The sequence below is a fragment of the Rhea americana genome, unplaced genomic scaffold, assembly GCF_003343005.1.
Source record: "Rhea americana isolate MKP2758 unplaced genomic scaffold, rheAme1 scaffold_135, whole genome shotgun sequence".
Taxonomy (NCBI): Eukaryota; Metazoa; Chordata; class Aves; order Rheiformes; family Rheidae; genus Rhea; species Rhea americana.
Window position 1 is genome coordinate 472,214 of NW_028185428.1, and position 22,915 is coordinate 495,128.

The window sequence follows — 22,915 nt, forward strand, 5'->3', positions numbered from 1 at the left end:
GGGGCCCGCGCAGCCGGCGGCGGCCCTGGGGCCGCGCCGCGGCCTGTCGCCGGAGGTGCTCGCGTGCGTGCGGGGAGATGCGTCCCGCGCGGAGCGCGCGCACGTGGGGAGGGAATAGCTCCCTTCCCCGCTGGGTTCCCGGAGGGGCCTGCGCCGTCTCCGGTGTTCCTGTTCGCTGGCCGCGTCCTGAAACGGGGATGGCGGCTGATCCGTGTTCCCTCTTGCTTTCGCAGAAGTTGCTTCCTTCCCTGACGACCTCTCTGGAGGAGATCTTCACCCACTGGCAAAAGTAAGTCCGAGGAGGAAATTGCTGTCAAATGGATTCCAGACCGTGGAATTCCCAACCAAGCTATATTACACTTGTGATCTTTGTTGGAATTTCCTTTTGTGAGAATATGTTCAATAATAAGCATGCTCGGGTGACTTTCCTCCCTAGGCTCTGYTTTCAGATAGATTTATTTCAGATGTTAAAGATAAACTAAAATTTCTTCAGCTTGGGGATAAGTTGTTACTGTGTTTTTGAGAAGCTGATGCTGTTCTTCCCTGTTGGGGGGTGACACTGGAGTATTACTAGGGTTAGAGTCATGCTTCACTGGCAAAAAGCCTTCCCTAGTTTCATTTCACTTTCTTTTTTAAAGCCATGTGCTTTGCATGGATGTCGACACTGGCCAGTGTGAGATAAACACGTGAACTGCCTSTGAGCAGAGGTTGCTGAATTGGAATTATCAAAGTTGTTACAGGGATGTTAAAGGATCTTGGTGTTGGTCACATAGTTTATGATTTAAAGGAAGGCACTTTCGCTTTCAGCCTGCCCTTGTGTGTGCTTGTGTGTTTAATCCCAATGACTCCACAGTTAGTTGTTCAGCTGAATACYCTACAGCTCTGAATGTCTGCAGCAATGAAGCTTTCGCATTTGCAGAGTGAGAAGATATTTAGACCCACTCTGTTTGCTGCTTGATTTATCGTGTTTTAGAAGTGCAGCGCTGCAGAGATGGGGCATAGTTGAAGCTACAGAGCCAGGTTACAGGGGATCAGTGCATCTGGCTCTCYGTGCCTGCAGAGTCCGGCCTCTGCTGTGGAACACTTGAGTGAAGATGTTCTTCATCSTGGCTGGCCTTGGAGGGTGGGTGTTTGCTCCAGAGGCATTTTCTGCTAGAATGCCTTAYGCCTGAGGCTGTCCTATTCTTGTTCTTGTGTCTCCACAGCTCTCTTAACTGAGCAGGAGAGAYACTGTGGAACAAGGTGAAAATGTAACAGTGTGGGACTGGGCTTGGGTTCCTCCCTCTTAACAGTTTATTGCTATCTTGAGTATTGATGCTGACTGTTCTGTGTTGCAGATACCGTGGGATCTGCTGCATGTCCTTCCAGACACTGTAACTTTTAAACTCTGGAGGGCAACAGGAACTCGCGTCATGTTTAACACTTTTTTCTCTGGTGTCATCCTTATGTTGTAGTTCTGTGGCAAGTCTGCCTCTCTTTCTTGTCTCCTCTTGTAGTTATGTCTGGATTAGAGTCAGAATGAGGGACACATTGACCAGCTGTTTGGTTTATCCCGAAGCACCCCAGTGAGCTGAAGTGCTCTCATGTGGGTGAACTGTAATTCTTGCATCTTGGTTTCATTTCACAGGCTCTTGGCCTTTCCTCAGATTCTGTGCTGCAGCTCTTTTCCATCTAGCTGGTGGAAAAGCATCATCTTTTCTACTCTTCTTAAACTCTTTCAAAGTGAATTTAGCTGTTGAGATTTGTGGTTATTTAAGAATGGCCTCCCTATAGGGCTATGTTTAGTCCTGAAGTCCACTGGAAAGACAGGTGGAGCTGCCTGATGCCTGGGTGAGGTGACAAAGCTGGACTGACTTGATCCCAGAAGCAATGGGGAGCAGTTAGAGTAAATGCTGCAGGCTACTGTAGGGTCAGTACCTGAGGGTGGGCTAAGTTGTTCTCCTGTGCACTGCATCCCTGAGCCCAGGTCACACACACTGTGAATTCTCGCATAGTGTCTCTATGATCAGCTGCCACCAAATCAGGAAGGCACTGGAATGTAGTAGCTGCTTGCATAGCTTGCCTATATTTTGTTGAAGTGATTGTTGGAGTAGTTGTAGGCCTTGCAATAGCGAATGCTCCTTTGGCCGAGCCTGCCTGCAAAAGAATTGCTGATACTGACAGCTATGCCAGTGAAATCCTCTTGTAGTATTAACAATTTTTACTGTCCAAATCGTTAAAAAACTTTATTTTTGTGTCAGATGAGTGTGGGTGAGTGTGTGTGTGTGTGTGTTTTTTTTTAATAATTGTGTGTGTGTAAGGGCTTTTATTGACATAAAATGTTGTGTGTGAGCCATATGCAGACATTTGCACCAGCCATTGTTATTCTGATAATAAAGCAAAAGTATTACTTGTGTTTTCATTTGAAAGCAACTTTAGCCACAGCTTATGTTCTCCTGGTACAAGTAGGAGTTGGAGCCTGGAAGCATCTCTCTCCAGCTTAATGCTTTAGCTCCAGTAAACAGCTTACATGATTAATGCTTGTCTTTGGCCCTTTCTTTGCCATCTTTCAACACAGGTTTTGTTGGTCCAGCCACATCCTTTCATAAATACATTTGCACTGTAACTTTTATCTTGTTTTGACTCAAGTGCCCAAATGCAGATGGCTTGTGCAGCCTTTACAGTCACTCGTCGTGGTGTCGCAGAGTATCATGACCTGTCTGGGGCTCGCTGCTCTAACTCTGCGACAGCATCAATTGGTTGCTCTGTATGGCTGTAGCTGTCTCCTGGAGACTGAATTTATTTCACAGGCTACCTTTGCTGTGTGGTGAGCATCAGCTTGACCAAATGTTTTCACATCTCTACTAATGTGAGAAAGATGCCTTCTTTCTATGTCCTAGGTAGAGTTTGTATCCAGTATCTCCTCCAAGTGTTGCAAGGATATATTGCTCTCAGGAGGTGCCTGAGGAGGACGGAGGTGTATCTTGCAGGTTACTGATGGATCTCCTATCCTCTCAGGAGCTATGGAAGAATGACAGTGCTTGTCCTGAGACTTACGTCAGACCTGAAAGTGGCTGAATTAACGAGTGTTCGAATTTATTCTTTTTTTTTCAAGAGCTGTTTGCCTTTTTGACACGTCTTTTCTGCTTTTTCCAAATATGTTTCCTCAGAACTCCCTCGAATTCCAGGAGAAGAAAGGTGAGTGATGTGGAGGCAGTGATCCCAGAAAAGATCAGAGTTCCTGATCCCGTGAGCAGCTCTGAGAGCTCAGAGAAAGAAGAGGATGAGAAAGAGAACACACAAGCTGTCAAGGGTAGGAGCCTTTTATCTCTCTGTGTTTTAACTGAGTAAAAAGGCTGCTCTCTGTGTAAGAGCAGCCCAGTTTGCTTGACCAGAGAAAATGCTTTTAAAGTAATAGCTATTCCCTTATGCTTCTAGGAAAATAGAACAACTAACTAACAGCACCTCTGTTCCTGTAGAATTTCTGAGGAGCAGAGATGCTTGCTAAAGCTAGCAAAAGCCTGTGGAATTCGGCCCTGGTGTTAGGAGCTAGGTTTAGATCGCTCCTGCGGAAAGATAGCAATGATACAGGGGGAAGAGGTATCTCTTTGTCATCACACCAGCTCTCTTGCACTTCCTCTCCTATAGGTATTTTCTTTTTWCCTCTCATAGAGTCTGTTTAAGTGGTGTGGATGAGCATAGCTCCTTGGAGAAGTGTTCCCTCTCTGAGACGCGTGTGGCTGCCTCAGTCACTGYCCTGTAACTATGAGTGTTGTTGCCCCTATTGGCCCATGTCAGAGTCTGACGCTGGCAGGAACCCACCCAGAGAGCAGTGTAGGTTAATGTCTCTGGGGAGGCTGAGCCCAGGGGTGCTACTCAAGTCTGAGTAGAGCTTTGTGTCCTGGGGAGTACAGATCAATTCTGAAGCAAGTGCTGTCACCTCTGTTGCTATCACCCCTTCCAGCCCTGAAAGCTATGTTACTGTCTGGATTCAGCACTTGCCAGACTTCCAGCTCACTTGCATTGGTACAGTCCTGCCCTTAGGGTCTGTCCTAATCCCAGCATCCATCGCTGATGGATTAGGATAGCAAGTTTGACAGATTCTCACACTAGGCTGGTGTCTGCGCCCAAAGCTACCACCCTCAAAAGTCCATACAAGAGTCTGTTCTTCATTGTAAGCTAGGCTTGCTGAATTGAAGCTCAGCCCTTTCCCCTGGATTTGCTGAATGTGTGAAAAGGTGTCTTTGTGTTGTGGTAGAATCAGTAGTTATGGTTCATTGCTGGAGGAGAGAAGAGATGAGTGTTCTAGCTTGGATGAAGCCTTGGAAGCCTAATGGTGCCCAGTGGGGAGCATCATCTGACCAGTTGTGGCATCTGTTGGACCTGGAAAGGAAGGTTTGCCTCACAGATGAGGGAAGGAGAACTTTCTAGATAGTCTGGAAAACCAGTTCCCTCTAAGGTGGGAAGGGATCCCTCATGCAGTTGATGTGTGAGGCGTTAGCTTGAACAGTCTAGTAAGAAACTATCTGAAATGTTTTGGCTCAGTCTTGTTTGCTGCAGACCAGCCCTTGGAAACATGTAAATCTTGGCAGGTTTGTCTTGGTTGTGGGAAGAAGGGTACATTGGAGGAGCAAAGTACACACCTKTTGCAAGGGCAGTGGTTCTGGTGTTGCGGCAGTTGCAAGGATGGGGCCCTACCCTATCTGTTGGGGCCTTCCCATGGACCAGAGACCATCCTGATGGGAGGCATYTCTCTCATTACTGCTCTGTGGCTCTCTCCTGTGTTGCAGCCAGCATTCCCCTGGTCACAAACTCAGCAGCGAATGTAGAAAGCAGTGAGGATGATGACTCTTCATCAGAAGAAGAGACACCGGCTGGAAAAGATGCAATTACAGTAAGAGCATGCTTATYTTGGCCTTGGGGACTGATGGTGTTCTGAGACCAGGGCTGTCCCAGCCTCTTTGGCACATGTAGTATTGTGCACTGGGGTGGAATTCTTATTTAAATAACCCTCCTGAGCTGGCATAAGTCTTCTCATAGATGTCTGTTGCTGCAAGCAACTCCATAAGGAGTTGTGTGGCTTGCCCACACAACTGTTTAAGGTATATCATATCCAATTTAGCCCTTTGTTGATGGTCGTCTAACTTCTTTCCTTCCCTGTAGGTGAAGCCAGCTGTGGTTAGTGGCAAAGCTGCCAACTCGCTGCATTCTCCTAATAAAACCACTGCACCGGCGGACAAGGCAGTGGTGGCCTCTGCTGTGCACAGAACTGTGGTCTCAAATAAGCAGAAACCCAATGTGCCAGCTGTATCTGCACCTCTGGCYAAGGCTGGGCAAAAGCTGGCCAGTCCTGAGAAGCTGGGACAGGGAGTAGCAGCCCTGGGCAAAGTAGGTCAGAGCAAAGCACCGGTAACGACAAATGCACCGGAGAGCTCTGACAGCAGCAGCTCGTCAGAGAGCGAAGAAGAGAAGGAAGCACCAGCAGCGAATTCAACAGCCCCCAAAGCAGGTAAGGAGCCTGCAGGGCTGGCTGAAGGCAGGTGTGCTCTGGTTTTGCTGCACATCAAATCTGAACTGTGCCAGCAGTATGCTGCTTTCAGCTCCCTCACTGGAAAGCTCAGAGCACGACATGCTCCCAGGAAGAGTGCAAGAATATTGCAAAGCAGGCAGCTTTGGAGCTCCACAGGATGAATCCAGCATACTTGCTCACATTTAGGGTGCTAAATGTTGTGGTTAAGGAGTTTGTCTGCATCTCCAGCAGCATCCCACACTACAGCATTGGAGATGATGGTGTATTTGGAGAAGATGCAGTGCTAATACTATAGATACCTTCAGCTTTCTGGAAAGGCACTTCAGCATTCTGTGTTTCATCCCAGTTGCAAAGTGAATGTTTGTTTCTTTCTGTGTTTCATCCCAGTTGCAAAGTGAATGTTTGTTTGTTTTCTTTCTTTCTTTCCTTTTTTTTTTTGAAGTCTTTAAGAAAATTCCTTTTGCTATTTTGGAGAGGAGGGAAGGAATAGAACCTAGAAGCTCAGTTCTTGTCTCCTTTTCTGATAAGATGCAGCCAGGCTAGGTGCTCCTGCAGGAAGCTGTGTCTGCCTGGGCAGCTGCCTTAAGGCCTGAGACTAGCCAGGAGGCATTTCTCATCTCTGTCTGAGGAGTGGTGCTTGCAGGCAAATGGTCTTTTTTCTCTAGAGGGGCTGTTCCCAGCAGGCCACTAGTGCTTTCAGTCAGACTAGGCCCTCTTCCCTGCAAATCTCCTTAGCCTCTCTCAGCCTTTTTTCCTTTTCTTTCTTTCTTTTTTTTTCTCCCCATACTGACTTCCAAAGCTGCATTAGCATCTCATTTTTTGGGACTCAGAACTGACAGCAGCTGTGACATTTCCTCACTTGTGTTTCAGAGCTGAAGCAGGCAGCTGAGGCGGCTGAGAGTAGCAGTGAGGAATCAAGCGATGAGACATCTTCCGAGGAGGAGCTCACAACTCCAGCAGTTCAGGTAATCTCTCCATCCCATGGCCTTTCTTTCTAGGAAATGTCTTCCCTAACCTTCAAGCGGAGAGGAAATGAGAGCCCAGCACTGCTGCAGTCTGTCAGCACTCTCTTCCCTGGGTGTGTGGGATCCCCAAGGCCATGAAGACACACTGTGTGACCGAGAGCCCCRCCAACCTGTGCCAGTCAGCCAATCCATTCCAGTTCTTCCCAGTGCCTGAAGCAGAGGGAGAGTCTTTCTTTTGTAGAAGGTGACTGGCATGCAATTCYAGTTACTGCAAATGCAGGAGGAATGCAGGCTGATCAGACAGTGCCCTAAAGGAGGAAACTTGCTTCAGATGCTCGACAGCCCAAGGGTCTGAACAAGCCGACCTGTTATCCTAGCCAAATTGGCCAAGTGGCCTCGCTTAAAACAGGCTCCGCACAGTTGCAGCCCTCAGCCAGTTTCTTCCCTCCTAAAAATGTAAGGKGTTACCTGATACCCTGATCCCTTTCTTTTTCCTGTTCCCAGGCAAAACCAGATGCAAAAGCAGTGCAGAGTAATGCAGCACCTGTGAAAAGYGTGACTGCTGCTCCAGTGTCCGCAAAGAAGAACGCATTGAAGCAAACAGCAGTGGCACCAAACCAGGCCAAGCTCGGATCAGCAACGGTTCTTGGGGCTGCGAAGCCTGATGACAGTTCAGAGAGCAGYGACTCATCAGACAATGAAAATGAGGAACCTGCATCAGTAACCCAAGTGTGTCTGAGACTTSTCTCTCCTTGTGTTCTTCTCCAAAGCTAGGAATCGCAGTAAAGGAAAAATCTAAGCAGATGCAGCATATARTGAAGTCATGTTTGCAGGGGGAGTGTTTAAAGGCCCCAGAATGTGTTTGCCTTTCTTTTTGGGGGGAGGAGGGGCAGATTTGAGGTTAAAATTAAATCAGTGCTGTTAAATGTAATAAAACAGCAATTCCTTTCCCACTTGAAGAGRCAAATCATTGTGATTGAATTTGCCTCTCAGCTATAAATTGTGATATACAGTGTCTAATTTGGCAAGCTGCCTGCTGTGGAGAGTGCAGAGCACTGTAAGTTACTTCACTCAGGTGACTGGTAATATCTGAAGGCTTGACAAGTAGTGTCTGATCTTGCTCTCCTCTCTTGGGAGACTATCCCCAGACAGCCGGATGAAAGAATTCCTTATCTTTCCTGACAGTTGCTAATCTTCCTTCAGCATTAGCCTTTTGCAGGGGGCGCTGAAATCTCTTCTCTTGATTCCAGTCTGAGTAGATGAACTGTACTACAGTGGAATTCACCTTCATGCTGTTCTTGTTTTGTGCAGACAAAGCCACCTCCAAAATCGTCCCAGGCCATCCCATCCCCAGTGAAACCCACACCGGCAGCGTCACTCTCAAGCAAAGCAGCTTCAGCAAAAACACTTCCATCAGCCCAAGGGAAGCCAGCACCAAAACCAGCAGTGCCAAAGCAGGGCAAAACAGGACTGGAAAGGACTGCTGTTCCCACAAAGCCTGCTGAAAGTACGAAGCCAGTGGAGAGCACTGACTCTTCAGGCAGTGAAGATGAGAATCTCCCTGTGCCTGTCAGCCAGAAGGTTGGTGATGCTGCATTCAGCTCAGTGTTGGAAGATGAGATATGCATGGAACAGTAGTTTACTGCCGATCTCCTTGAAACTSCGGTAGCATGTAGTACTTTGCATTTTATCTCTTCTGGGAGGGGTCTTTGTTACTACCTGGAAACAAGCCTGGCTAACTCTTCTCACTCRGATTTGGCTTTGTATTTTCATGTCTTTGTCTCACTACAGGGAGACAAAGAACTTCCTAGGGGATAGTTGAGAGTTACCAAATATCTGGCCCTGTGCTGAGGTTTGTCTTGTCTCTTCTCTGATTCAAAAACTCTTACAAGGTGCAACAGGAAAGCTCATATGAGGGAGGATGTCCCAACAGCAGCATAATCTATGCTAGCAAATAGGGAAAGAGGGTGGGGACCCCTAATCTGTCTGACACAAACTGGTTTCACTTCACTCATGCTTTGCTCTTCTGAGGGATCACTGACAGCTTGGCCCTCCTGTGAGGGGATATTTAGGTCCTTCTTGAGAGGAGGATCATGAACCCAGGTTAGGCTTGGACTTAAATGGCTCCAGTTGCTGGGAGACAAATCCCTTCCTGAGAGCATCCCTCTCCCTGCTTAGGGTGGAACTTGCTGTGCTTCTGGTTGATGAAATAGGGCCTTGATAATCCCGGGTCCGTTGTATGGAGACTTCCTGCACTGACTGAGCTGCAGGGCCTTTTGGAAAGTGGCCTGAAAGCAGTGTTTCTGAGATGGCAGCTATTATTTGCTAGGGAGGCAGGGAACCTGGGGGCAGRGCCTCACGTGTCCTTGCAAGGAGGCTCTTTGTCAACACGTCCTTTGCAAATGACAGGCAGGAGCAGGAGAGGCRCTGCATTTTGTCTTTATAGCCTTGGCCTGCTGATGTGGGTGGAGGGGGGGGCGCATCTTTAACAGTTGGCTCTGTGCTGCTCTCTTCCTGCATGATTATATGTGAAGATTTAGCTCTGGGTGGCAGGAGAAGGTATTCTGATAGTTCTGCCATGGGTGCTTGCTGTAAAACTAACAAGGCTCGTCCATTTTAGCAGAGTGGAGGTGAAGGACCWGATGAGGTGGGTTTGTTTTCCCAAGTATTGATATGAAGCTGGCAGCAGCAGGTAGCTGTCTTGCTGATGGCTGTTTAACCACTTCATCATCTTTCCTCTTCAAACTGGTGATTACCCCTCACCTGCCACAGTCAGCAGGGAAAAGCTTGTGATCAAGGAAACTCTATTTTTGCCAAACAGGCTGTTTTTCCCTGTGTTAGCAGCCTGCAGGCAGAGACCATGAGTAAAGCCTGAAGTACCATTAAGCTTATCTGTGTCCACAGTCCTGTCCTCCCAGTCAAACTCTTCTTAGCTCATCCTCACCATCTGCTACTTGGGCATATGCTAACCACTGACTTACTGTATCCTGCAACTTCCTCTGGTTTCTGTGCAAGATCCAAACAGATACAGAGCGTTGGAAGCTGCTTCATCTTTCCCTGTGGGGGTGGATTAGCACAATTAAAATGAACATCATGCCTAAATTGAACTGCTTAATTGGTATGTTTACCCCTGAGGACTCAGGAATATTTAGTCAAAGAAGTTGACAAGGTGTTTGCATGTTTTTTTTGGGGGGAATGGTGGTGGGGAAGCAGTCTGGACTGACCTTAAAGATGCTGTGAGCTGTTTCTCTTTTGGAACTGTTGATTCTGCTTTGCTTCCCCTTTCCTGGACATTGTAGACTAAAAATGCCACTGAAACCCACCATGCGCAGACTCAGGTTTCTGTTCACCAGTGTTGGCATGAGATCTTATACGTGTGTATGTTGGGAACCTGTGTGTTCCCTGATCGTCCAAGGAAACTCGTACAGGCTGCACCAGTAGAAGCTTGCCTGAAAGTTTTTATCACAGACTGCAGGCCCAGCAAGAGGAGGCCAAATCTCCCAAGAGATGGAGGGTTTCTCCCTCTATCCTGCTCCCAGAATCCTGTCCCCACTCTGTGCAGGTGGCAGTCCCTCCCTTCCCTGTGTCGTGACACAGCTGAGCTATTAGTCCCGGTTCTGATACACTGGCAGTGCTTCCACTGTGCAGAGGCAGCAGTGGAGTGTAATTGTTATAATTTGCTCAGCGCACGTGGCTTGGCATTGCTTTCCCCCCCTTCTTGTCATGCAGAATTGCATGATGCAAATGGACCCGGCGGAGTGGCAGATGGGTTGTGTGGCAGCTGAGTCATCATTCTTGTACTGATCCGCAGGCAGCTCCTGCTTTGGGGTCTGGRGAGGAAGAAGGAAAATGTTTTCCTCTTCAGTTATTTTCCTCCTCCCCCTCGGTTATCCTAGGTACCTGTTACTCTGAGAGGTCAGAACCACCCCCCTGCTTGTCTTGCCCTGCTCCCTGCATGTAATTTATCCTGTCTTGGGCCGTGCCATAGGATGTGGCACCTGTCGGCCATCCGRCAGTGACAGAGATGAGCTAGATGGAGGGAACTTGGCCTCCACCTGGGAAGGTCTGAGGAGTCCTCTAGCTGTATAAAACTTACAGTGGTTTATCTGGGAGTGCCATTGCGTTTTTTCAGTGTCAGGATGCCTCTGTACGCTTCTTTCACAGCTCTCTGCCAATCTTTTGTGAAGTGTAGAAAACAAACCAGCCCTCATGCTGYGCATCTGAGCAGAGGCGGAAACCAGTCCTGTTGCGATGAAGCTCTTAGAAGTGAGTGAGAAGGGTTTGATCTTGGTAGACTCTTCCCTTGGGTACCAGTGCTCGGCAAGGAGAGGGAGAGGGGCTGGTATGTTCAAACAGACCACGTGAATTCTTGTCTGCTTCAAGTGGTTCTCTCTTCACCATTGCAAATCTGGCCTCTCTCTTGGAAATAGTGACTCACTGCTATCAAAGCAAAACAGACAAGTGAGGTTGCAGTCCCCCCTCCCCAAGTGCRTGTGGAGGTTTCTGTTTCTCTAAGCAGAGTCAAAATGTGCTTGGCTTGTTCRGAGAGCTGCTCTGTAATGGGATAAACATGCAGATGCTGTTGTCTCTTTAGTGTTTGGCTTGGAAATGACAAACACTGCCCCAGTGGCAGCCCTCAGCAGGGCTGTGCCAGGAAGCAAGATAAGATCCATCCTCCTGGGAGGCTGTAAGGCTGGTACTCTTGGCTGCTGGCCAGATGCAGCCCCTAGATGGGCCAGCAGTGTTGAGGTACTCCTAGCACTCTGCAGGCTGAGAAAAGGGATCTGAGGTGGGAGGAGAGTCACTGGACTAGCAGCATCACATGGCTGGGAAAGGGGGCTTACAGTGACTGTGCAGCAGGGCAGGGGTCCCTTTTCCCTTCTTGCGGGAGACCCTGGGCTGTGAGACAGAGCTGAAGTGGGCTGTCATCACACATGGGTTGGATGGGTCTTGTCAGCCCTGGCAAATGTGGTACTGGCAGAACAGCCCRGAGATGAGCGATAAGCAGAGTAGACTGAGTGGGTGCAGAGCACTGCGAGTTTGAAGAATATCTGCGGGTGGTGAAGTTACCAGAGCTCCCAGCAAGCTCTTCTCTCTCTACCACCACTGGTCTGCCAAAGCATGCAGGAGGGAGGTTTGCAGCTCTCTGTCTGAGCTGGAAGAGGGGCCAGGAAGCAGGGATCTTACCTGGCAGCTCTATGTCTAGTGCTACGATAATCACTGCTGCCTTTTGCTGACACATCAGCCTCTTGGCCTATCTTGAGTCCTAGATATCAGTGTTGGCAGTGTAGAAAGGCAGAGCCCAAGTGAGTTATAAGGGTTATTTTTGTTGTTTTCAAACTTTTAGACCTATTGACACGTTAATTTCCAAGGAGTTCAGTCGTATCCTTGGCCCAGGTCTGTTTCTGCCTGCCTTTCATGTGCCAAACGCCTGTGGCAGCTCTATGCTGAGCTCTCCAGCAGCTCTAGGGAGTAACTACTCTGATGCCTTCTTTGACTCTAGCAAATGTGCACAAGGATTTCCAGTTTCTACTGATTCTTCGAGCTAGGGAGAAGTTGCACTCAAATGAGAGGCGGCTTTGGAACAAGAGCTTGGGGGTTGCAGTGCTGCTCTTCCCTTCAGACTCCTATCCAGCCRGTCTCAGCCTCATTAAGGAATTTCAAAGCTGTCTGCGGTCCTGCTGGCTGAGGTGAAAATGAGGTATTGAGCCCCGTGACACTCCTCGAATGGGTTTGTTAGCTCTCCGATATCATGGGACTTCCCTCAGTCCCCTTGGCTTTTGCTTACTGCATCTTAGCTGAGCTGCAATAGGTAACCCAGGCCAGTCACTTGAGAGATTGGACTCTGTGTCTGGTTAGCAACCTTCTGCTCTGGGTTAAGCTGTTCCCATTTCTGGCTTCCTGCTGTTCTCAGCCTTCGGGCAGGGTCTGAGCCAGCATGTATCACCAGCTCAGTCCACTGTGCTGCCATAACCTGTGAGTGAGGGCTTGATCTTGAGCTGGAGAGGCAGAGATACAGAGGGACTGTGCTCCTAGCTGTCCTGGCTGACCCCTCTGCTAGAACGCTCCTCCTGAAATCTTGTTGCAATGAGATTTATGCCTGCTTGTTAGCCYTGCATACTCAGGAGATAAAATGCACTTGGGCTTCCTGTCAAAGACACATTATAGTATGCATTCTCAGCAGCTCAGTCCAGGCAGTAACCGAAGCCACTTCCAGTCTTGAGGAATAGAGTGAGTATTAGCAGCAGCTGTGCTGGAGCAAAACAAAACCTAGTTTGAGCTGAAACTGAGCTTAAACCCTTAAACACAACCTATAGTAACTCTATATTTTTGGGTCTATATTTCTTTTTTTGTTAAGAGATTAACAGAACAGCCTGGACACATTCCCAACCTGAGCCAGGCTACTAAAGTCGGGGGACCTGAAAAGGCAGTGGGAGGCACCTTGAAAAGCCAGACCTCAGAGAGTGGGAGCAGTGACTCGTCTGACAGTGAAGAAGATGCTCCTGTGGCACAGAAACAGCCTACACCAGTTGGTAAGGATCCTTCTGGCAGTGGTCAGGACCTTTTGCTCTCTTTCTCCTGGATTTCCTTCTCTGCCTTGCCTGCAGAGCTGCCCTGGCTGTTGTGATAGTTTCTGCTTTGGACACGCAAGGAGAGCAACTCTTGCCTRTGACAACAATCTCTCATGCTTCTCCTTCAGTGAAAACCAACGCTGTGCCCAAGTCAACAAGTGGGAAGAAGGCACAAGCTCCAGCCCCGGTGCCAGCCCCAGCCCCAGCCCCTCCACCTGCAGAGAGCAGTGATGATTCCAGTGAGGAGTCATCAGACTCAGAGGAGGAAGTTATCCCTCCTTCACAGGTAAAGAGCCACTGACCTGCTGGGCATGGGCACTGTTTGCTCTGCGTACTCATGCAATAACTCATTTCAGGACTTGCAGGATGATAGTTGGGTGGGTGATGAATGATAGAGAGGAGACCCCTCCTATTGGCTGGATCAAGACTTCTTGGCAGCATTTGGGGGTCTCAGTGACCCCAGTTCTGGGTGCATGTCTCAGCCTCAGCAAGGTTGCTATATGTGAGCAGGGGAGGATACAACTGCTTTGGCAGGAATATGGCTAGACACATGACTCTTGGACTCTCTCCCCTTTTCCCTAGTCCTAGAAATTAAACAGGCTAGAGTAGCAGCCAAATCCTTATGGACAGTCCTTCCATGACCCAGGTAGCTCCAAGACAACCTGCACCCTGCTTTCTCCCAACCTCCCTTAGCGTGGGATAGAACTGGAGGACTCTGGACTCCCGCTCTATCCCTACAGGAGGCTGGTAGGATCTGCCCTAAAGAGTAACACAGTGGCTGTGCTGCCTTTCAGCCAAAAAAGGAGTTAGAGTCTTGCTCTGGAGCTGATATCTGGGTCTTGCTTACAAGTGATCTGTGATTCCACACATTGGGAGCAATATAAGTATTGTGGGGTTGCTTCCAGCTCTCTCATTTGGTTCTCTTCCTGTCCCTGGACCCCTGCTGTGGTTTGAGCCAAAGAAAACACGTGAGGAAGCTTGACTGGGGCACGTGGCTTCTATTTCTACTTGGTGATGGTTTCCCCACTGCAAAGGTGCTCCGAGCCCAGGGCTTAGCAGCCAAGTGCACTTCTTTTCCCACACATATGCATCCCTTTTCTGGTCAGCACCCTTGCTGGGAGAKGGGGATTATGTGCATTTGAGGAAGCCCTTCCCCACGGTGGGCTGATGCTGTGGTTGATGAAAAGGCTGCCTTCTCCCTAGCTGATGGGCAGGCAGCCAGCCTGAGCAGTCCTTGATTAAARCTTGTTTGTAATACTAAGATTGTATAAAATAATGGAGTTGCTGTAACTTGAGCCRTGTGCAAGATGGCTGAAAGCGCACGTTGGTTTGGCAGCTCTCTGCGTCGTGGAGCRTTGCCTTCCTTTCTGAAGGCCAGATGTTGTGTGTGAGAAATGTCAGCCCACAAAGACCCAGCTTGTCAGAGATCTGGGGAGGAATGGCTGCTCACGTAGCCTTGTTTGTAACAAAACCCAGGAGGCTGAGCACTCTTCCATCACTCCTGCTCCMTCCTCTGCTGGCATTTGTGCCTTGGACTTGATGTCAGTGACTTTTTTTTTCCTTTTTTTTTTCTGTCCCCTCCCGCACTCACTGTAATCCTGCTTCTGGTCTTGGGATTTTAACCCCTCTTTGTTTGGTTTGATGGGGCACTTTAAGTGTCCGGAAATGCAGCTGCTCCTTTTTAACTTGCTATCTAATTCATGGCTTGCTTGTCAGTCTGAGGACAAATTTGCCCTATGATTGGTGTCCCTGCGTTGTCTGTGTAGCCGACTAATCCTGGTGCAGTATATGAGTGTAGGAGTCATCCTGAAATCTGTATCCTCATCTGTCAAAATAGGATTTACATCTTGCATCTTGCTGTCCTTCTGGTACTGCAGTGGATAGGTATCTTGCTTGTGCGAGTGTGTCACACTTCAGCTGCTTGTCCACAGTCTGATGCCATCTGRGTACTGGGCTAATGCAATAGATGCACCTGGATATGCTGGCCCTCCCGTCAGTGCTCCTGAATCTGCTGGAAGCCTACTTGGAGGCTTGTGGTAGAGAAAGCTGTCTGGTAAAGGAAGAAAATATATCAGCCTTGGCTGTCCTGAAAATGCTGGAAGTGGTCAGGAGCTGGTGGACTGGGGTGTACTTCTATTTCTTTTCCCTTTCAAGCTGTGCTCTGTCCTGACTTTTTCATATGTGCCTTAGAGTCTGTCACAGCAGAACATCAAACCAAGCAAGGCTGTAAGTACAGCGGCTGCCAAGGCTAATGCCACACTGCCTTCAGGAAAGGGGATAAAAGCACCTGCTGTCCCACCAGCTTGCAGAATATCTGAGAGCTCGAGCAGCGATTCCTCAGAGAGTGATGTGCTTGTAGGAGAGGTAATGGCGGAGGAGATGACTGTGGGGAGTCTCCCTGGGGAGAGTGGGCAGACAGGGTGGATGTGCGGGAGTCTTAAGAGTGCAGGCTGCTAGTGAAGTATCCCCYTCTGAGAGAGCATGTGTGGGGGCCTGGGGAGGAGGTTGAAGAGGAGGAGTAGTTGTTTTAAACAATGTTCTCGTATGATGAGGTGAAGCAGATGAGGGGAGGATAGCCCTGTCCTGTCACCTTTGCTGCTGTTCTTGCCTCCCAGCTGGCTGACTTTTTTTTCCTTCCTCCTTTTGCAATAGCAGTGGGCTGTACAGTCAGGAGTTGCCTACCAGGCCACAACTCCCCACTGTGTCTATGGGTCAGGTGAAGTTGGGGATCTTGCCTTCCTGCATGGAAGGTGATGGGCTAGGTGTTGGAGAGGAACTGTAGCAGTGTGGCTGAAGGAGAGCCCAGGTGATCCAAGCCACCTATTCAGGGCTACTTTCTATGGTTCATGGGAATGAGCAATTACTTCTCCTTTCAGATACGTTTCTTCTTTCTCTCCCTAGGTTCTTCCTCCTCCATGCCTGAAGCAGACTACTCCCACGGGGAAAGCTCCTCCAGCCGACACTGCTGCTCTGCAGGCTTCTTYGGTCCTGAGAAATCCCACTGCCGTGCCGAGGAAGCCAGGTCTGCAGCCTGCCCAGGACACCAAGCCGAGCCAGGCCGCRCTGCCCACCCAGGCAGAGGAGACTTCAGACAGCAGTAGTTCTTCTGACAGTGATGAGGAAGAGACACCCAAGCAACTCCCCAAACCTGGTTAGTTCTCCTGAGGAGACGCTGTCTGTGTCATGCCAAGATGTGTGCTCATGCACAGCCTTAGCCTGGTTGGCAGCACCCAGGCCAGGGTGGGGGTGATGGTTTTTTGCTCTCTGGGAGATGTCACCTTCACGTAGTGATTGGAAAGGGATTTCTGCTCTCTAGCTCTGCAGAGAGCTCCRCTTTCTTGGAGACTAAAGTCCCCTTGACAGCAATGCCTGTGTGCTGCACAGATGATTTCAGCCCCCAAGAGGTTGTGATGGGTCTAACAGGATGAACTCTGCTCCTTCAGCAGGTGTGCTGCAGAAACCAGGAGGGACTGAGCCAGCCCACAGCTCYTCCTCAGAGTCCAGCGAGGAAGAAGGGACAGCGTCACAGGTACTATGCCTGAGCAGGCTGGGGTCCTCTTGGGTCTTGCATCCGGCCCCAAAGCAGGACAGAGAGAGGGTCGCGTTTCCAGCCARAGCAAGCGAGGTGCTCAGTGGGTTTGCCAGCGTGGAAATGAGAGCTCTGCAGTGCAGTGCTATGGAATGGGGCCTTGCGGTGGGGAGAGGAAAGCTGTTGAATCTGGGCATTTAGAAATGCTTCCCTAGGCAGCCAGGCCTTGGGTGCAGGGCTTGTACTTTCTGCTATTGAACAAAAGGATGGGAGGAGGCAGTGCCTTGCAAGAGTTAAATCAGGAGAATTGGTTTGCGGTGCCAATAGCAGCAGGGTTTTTTTCTGTGCTTTTATTTGTAACTTAACCCATGTCCAAGCCATTAAACTCCCTTTGTAAGTAATGTGCCGGGCGTGCAGCACATCTGCAGTGCATTAGCTGTGCATGGGTGCGTGCTGATGGCCAGGAGCCTCCCCCAGGTCTGCCTAGCTGGGCAAGARCAAAGGAGCTGCCCTGCCTCTTGTCTCACTGTTGTAAGCTCAGCCAGCGCCTGTTGGTGCTGACCCCGTCTCCTGGTAGCCTGGACTTGCCTTGCCCTGCCCTCTCTGCAGGGCTGGTGGCTGGCTGAAGGGTGCCTGGGTCAGCCCATGGGTGGCCAAAGGTGGGCCCTTTGCTTGGAGTACAGGGGCAATAGCAGGGACAGAACTATGTGTCTGGTGTGTAAGAGACTGCCTTGCTGTGACTCTTGGTCTATGCTTTCTTTAGTCCCTRCTCACAGGCTATCTGGGCCTCTCCGAGGTCCCCACAGCACCTCAGATACCAAAGACGGTTCCCTCCTCGCCTGGAGGCAAAGCAGGGCAAGGGAAAGCAGCAGTGCCTGCTGCTAACCCCCTCGCCAAGGCCTCTGTAACAGCAGCCCCAGGTGACAGCTCCAGCAGTGACTCCGACACAGATGCCGAGCAGTTGCCTGCAGACCACAAAGCAGGTGGGTTCTTTGTCAAGGCCAGCAATCTGCTTGGCCCAGGAGCAAAGCCGTGCTGGCAAGGGAGTGGGAGCGTGACACTGGAATGGGGCCTGTTCCTGGAGTTGCTCTGCTGCAGAGCCTGGCCGTGGAGTGCTGCTGCCGTCTGCTGGCTTCCTCTAGCCATGACATGGCCTTCTCCTTGCACGCGCTCTTTYGCTAGCCACTTTGCAAAGGTGGGCCTGCAGCTCTTACCCTGTGCCCTTGCCTCTTCGAAGTCCTGCTGTAACTGCAGTAATTACTGTAACTAACGGGAGCAGATAGGGCTCTCCCTGCAACCTGTGCTCGTGATGTAGGTGTGCTGCAGTAGCGACGGCCCCTAGTGAGCCTTTAAACACTGGCTTAAGAACCTCCTCTACTATACGGTGCTGGTGTCAAGTCTCCCTTGGTCTCTGTGCTCTGTTCCTGTTACACGTCTGGAGGGCAGAGAAAGGGAAGAGAATAGGAAGGCCTGTGGCAAAATGAAATATCCCGCCACTTCTCTGCCTYCCCAGTTGTTGCTGAACTGTAAAATTCAGAGCTGGAAGATGTTTCTGCTCTGGTGCCACCCTTTTGCCTCCAGATGAGCTTTGGCTGGGCTCTGAGCTCTGGCCCACTCCGAAGGCCTAAATGRATTGGTTGGCTTTTTTGGCAGGTACATCATGAAGTTGTGGAACAAGCTGTTTAGTATATGTGGAATAGCTTCAAGAAGGCCCAGGTGCTGGGAGATAAGCCATGGCTGCMTGTTAAACATGGTTGTGTGGATACTACTACCTCTACCTTAGGAAGTTCCTGACTTCCTGGGGAATGACTGCTCTGCTCTATGCCCATCTTAYGCTTCATTTCCCACTAGCCCAGTCTCCATTTTCCTTGAATGAAGCCAAAGCTATTCTGTCCGTCACCCACTTCCCTTCGCAGATACTTAGTGTTAGGGCTACGGCGTCTTTCTCCATTGTAGATGAGACGGCAAGCAGATCTTGGTTTTTGGGGAGTACTGCATGCTCCTCTTTAAACAGTCTGGTAATTGTGTGGTCTGTGGTTTTTTTTTGTGTAGGTAATTGTTTTAAAAACTCCCTGAATCTGTCATCTCTCTTGTCACTGTTTCTGCAGAAAACAAACCCCCTCTGGGGCAGGAAGCCACGGGACCTTCTGGCAAAGAGAAGGCAGCAGGGAAGACAGCACCAACTCATGCCAGTGTCAAAGCTTCCCCAGTCAAGAAGGCCCTAGCAGTGAAGCAAAATGACATTGGGGCAAAAGGGACACAAGCGACCCCATTATCATACACGCTGCTCTCCATCCCAGAGTCAGAGGAGTTGAGCTCAGGGAGTGAAAGCGAGGTTACCACTGCTGCCAAAATCCCTGCAGTGCAAACACTGGGAGGGTTGGAAGAGAAGAAAAAAAAGGAGAAAAAGGGGAAGAAGGAAAAGAAGAAGCCCTCCTCCACGGCAGACAAGGCTGTGAAAACACTCAAGAGCAAAGACAAAGAGAACAAGAAGCAGAAAGCTTCTCAGAAGCGGAAACTGCCCAGAGAGGATGAAGCTGTTGGGCAGCCCAAGGAGAAGAAGCGGAAAGGGCAAGCTGGTGAAGAAGTGCCCAAAAAGAAGAAGAAAAAAGCTGCTGGTGACCCCGAAAAGCTACCAGGGAGCAAGGAGAAGAAAAAATCCAGTAAAAGTAAGTATCTGAGCACTATCCATCGCTCAGGCCTGCATTTGCAATAGCGTTTTGCGGCTGTTGCATGTTCAGCCTCTGGTGCAGGGCCACATAAACAACACCTGCTTTCCCATTAACTTCCTGCTTGGCTGTCGTCCTCCTGGCGCRCTCAAAGCCAGTGGCAGGTTTTCAAACCTCCACCTCAGTGTGCTTCTGCAGTCTTGTCACCAAGCTATATTGCAGACAACAAGCTTGGCTCCTCTGCTCCCCCCACCCCCCACCATCGTCTGTCCAGCACAGYGGGAACTGTATAATGCTCATACTTGCTGTCCTCCTGATCCTTGCTGCTTGCAGAACAAGCTGATGACCCTGTGCACCTTCAGTGGYGTGACCTGTTCCCCTAGGGCTTTCTCCTTTCCCGGTCTTTACTRTGGCGGGAAGTGGCTCTCTGGCTCTGGGCAGGCAGTGGTTTGAGTGTGTCAGCGTGAAAGCTCCTGAGGCCTGTCTGCCCTCCACGTGCAGGCTGTCCGCCATCTGTGCCATGCTTGGGGCAAGTTATCACTAACTGCAAGCCACAAAGACTCAAGGCTATTTTCTGCCTGCTCTGGGGAGGTGCTGGGGTTCTGCATGATGCCCTGTTCCGCCTGCAGTGCGGAACGGTTGTGCTAAACTTGTTGCCTTTACTGGCTCCTATGTGGCAAATGCAGCGTGTGCTAACAGAGAGCCAAGCTGCAATGTAGCTGGGGAAGGCAGACAGAAGATTGCCGTTCGCTCCCTCGAGCCTGACAAGCTGTAGGCATGGTAGTTGAAGCCCAGCTTTCATATGCACAGGGTTTTGTGTTAGTCAGAGCTGCCTGAACATGGTCTCTCACTGGCAGCCTCTTCAAAAAAAAAAAAAAAACAGCCTTGAAATCCATGCTGTCATGTGCCCTGGCAGCCACTGCTCTTCCCTGTAGGGCAACAGAGCCCCTTCCCTGGCCCTGCTGGGTCACAGTGCCTCCTGTCACTACACAGGGAGCTGCTCATTTGAGGGATTTGACTCAGGTTCATTACTGTTGCTTTCAAACCCCAGGAGAAAGGGGAGGATGGTACCAGCCTCTTGTTCACTGCTCCTAATTAAGAGTACTTTCTGCCCCTGCACACCTCTGTATAATGCTCGTTTGCTGCTCTAATGCAAAGGAAACTATTTTTTTTCCCCTTTGCAGTGCAGACTGCATTTGCAAATTAAGAGCTGGTTCTGTGCTGGCTCTTGCAGGCTTTTGCTACCCAAAATAAAAGACAAGATGGAATAGGTGGGCCAGAACTGCTGGGGTTTCTGTTCTGCAGAGATGCTCAGTTGTGCTGAGCTGAGTCGTGTGTCTGCCCTTTGACAGTAGCTCCCCTTGCTCTGATTTCTCATATGTGCCCAGCTATTCTAGCGCTGAAGAGGAGTGGCTGGACAGCAGGAAGTGGGAAGGAGAGGGTTCTGTGTGATTCTGCCCACGTTGTGCATGCATGGTGAAATCAAACCACCCTGGCTCAAGGGTATTGGAGAAACAGCCTTAAGGACAGCTGCCTTGGGGCAGGACTGTGTCACCTAGAGTTACTGGTCTGGAAAGCTTGCTTATGTTTAGATGTGGTCAGGGACCTGCTGGGGATGCCGCCTTTCTAACCAAGAGTTTTCCCCAGTGTCAGGTGAAGCCAACTGCTTTTCAGGCACTGGCTTTAGCAGAATTGCTCTCTTAGTTACCTTCTTTCTCTCACCTAGAAAAAAAGAATGAAAAAGAAAAGAAGAAGAAGAGCAAAAAAGTGTCTTCAGAAGGGGAGCCGATAGCAGATGGCTCTGCTGAAGTTCACAAGAAGAAGAAGAAGGTATGTGCGGGACCCTGGAACAGGCTACCACAGGAGAGAGCCATTCTGAACAGTGCTTATGGGGCTCATCCCTGCAGCGCAGCTAGTTGGTCCCTTCGAGATGTGGGGCTGGAGAGAGGAACAGAGTTGTGTCCTCCCTTTGTGGGCAGTACAGAGGAGGCTGCAGTTGGTTGTGGCCTGGTATTGAAATGACCTGAGTCCTCACCAGGGGTTGTTTGGGATTGGGAAGGCTTGAAGAAGGGCTCGTTCAGATGTTTTCCCCCCCGGAGGGATCCCTTCAAAGCTCATGCAGCCTTTTGYTGGAAGGGTCAAACGCAGTAGCTGGGTTTGCTGGCAGAGAACCTGCGCAAGGACTGAGGGCTCTTCCCCTGCTACCTGTTATTCATCTAGTGTTTTCAGTAGAAACTGGAGCTCCTGGGGGTTTAGCAGGCTATTGCATCCCATTTCTAGGGCTAGGAAGGGGGCTGGAGAGAGAAAATAGGATGTGTTTTTCATTATGGACTTTGTCCTTTGGAGATGGCAGCAAAGAAACCTGATGGCTTTTGGCTCTGCTGGGTTCTGCGTGTTTATGGTGCAGATGATACTGATTGATTTTTCTCCCTTTTCTTTTTAGAAGAAGAAAACAGCTGAGTCTCAAGAATTGTTGTAAGAAGGTACATGGCCCGTGGAAACTRTCAGTTGGTACCTCTCTGAACAGCAGTAACCTTTTGCCAAATTCAGTATTCCTGGGCCAGTTCCAGGAACACAGTCTGCCTGCTAAACAACCACTGTGTGAATCAACTTGGCCTTTTGTGAGAGGGACAGGGAGTGGAGCAGTGTAAGGAAAGTCAATCAGCAGAGTGCTGGCTTCTGTTGATGTGGTTGTTCTCAACTATCTATTTAGCTGCTGCAAACTGGATATCCAGCCTAGATGTCGATGTCCTCTGCCATCAGCAGAGATAAGCGACCTCTTACAGTGTCTGTCAGTCCCTGCTGACCACAGGGAGCTTGGAAAAGTAATGTGGATTAGATGGTGATTTTATAGCCACCTGGAAGTGGACCAGATGAATCTGCTCCCACTCTGCTCAGCTCTAGGCCATTCCTTTCCTCCCTCTCCCTAACTCTTTTAACTCCTTTCCTCAAAGGTACCGTGGCCCTGTGATTAAGGATTTATGAGTGAAGATCAAGCAGAAGAGAGGAAAAGGAAGCCCATCAGGAGAATTCCAATTTTCTTTCCTTTTTTTTTTAATAGTAATTTATAACTCCTTCTTTTAACTGTGACTTTTAGAGCAGAGTGGTGTAACTTTCTGCCTCCTCCTGTCCTGCTGGGGCCTGGAGAAGTGTTTTATCGCCCCTCCTGACGGCTCGCCTGTTGCACTATAACTGAACTAAAGGAAGCAGTTTGACCAGAGAACAGTCAGCTTGCATAAACTGCTTTCCTCCTAGTTGACACCCAGCCATCTGTTTTTCTCTCTCTTCACAGAGCTATATTTTTAAGAGAAACTTTTTCTTTTTTTTTTTTTTTGGTCCCCTTCTTCCTGTGATTTGTGGTGTTGGTCTTTTTGCTACCTATGGAAGAGAGCTCTTGGGTTTACTTTGTATTCTGACACTGACAACAACGATTATCCCATCCTTGGAGTTGTGCTGCACAGCTGTGTCCAGCAGCTGTTCTCAGCCAAGGCTGCGTAATTTTTTGTGGGTTTTTTATGGAAAACATAATAAAAGAGAAATGGTGAGATTTTGCTTGAGCTGCTCTGAAGGGAAAGGGCGAGAAGCCCTCAGGCCTGGGTTTGGCCTTTGAACCACTCCCTGATGGCTGTCKTGGAAGCAGAGCTGGGGCTGGGGGTGAGCGCAGGCAGCTG

At 49.6% G+C, this 22,915-nt stretch overlaps 1 protein-coding gene across 1 annotated transcript; it reads left to right on the forward strand.

Moving 5' to 3' along the window:
* Positions 1 to 197: 197 nt before the first annotated feature.
* On the forward strand, positions 198 to 22,791 carry TCOF1 (treacle ribosome biogenesis factor 1). Its single transcript, XM_085298122.1, has 16 exons — positions 198 to 289; positions 3,150 to 3,292; positions 4,770 to 4,873; positions 5,143 to 5,488; positions 6,380 to 6,474; positions 6,979 to 7,203; positions 7,786 to 8,055; positions 12,833 to 13,007; positions 13,175 to 13,332; positions 15,237 to 15,410; positions 15,948 to 16,197; positions 16,493 to 16,575; positions 17,339 to 17,558; positions 18,684 to 19,244; positions 20,971 to 21,074; positions 21,688 to 22,791. Exons 1-16 carry the CDS (start codon positions 198 to 200, stop codon positions 21,721 to 21,723), a joined length of 3,036 nt encoding a protein of 1,011 aa, XP_085154248.1. The 3' UTR covers positions 21,724 to 22,791.
* Positions 22,792 to 22,915: the final 124 nt, after the last annotated feature.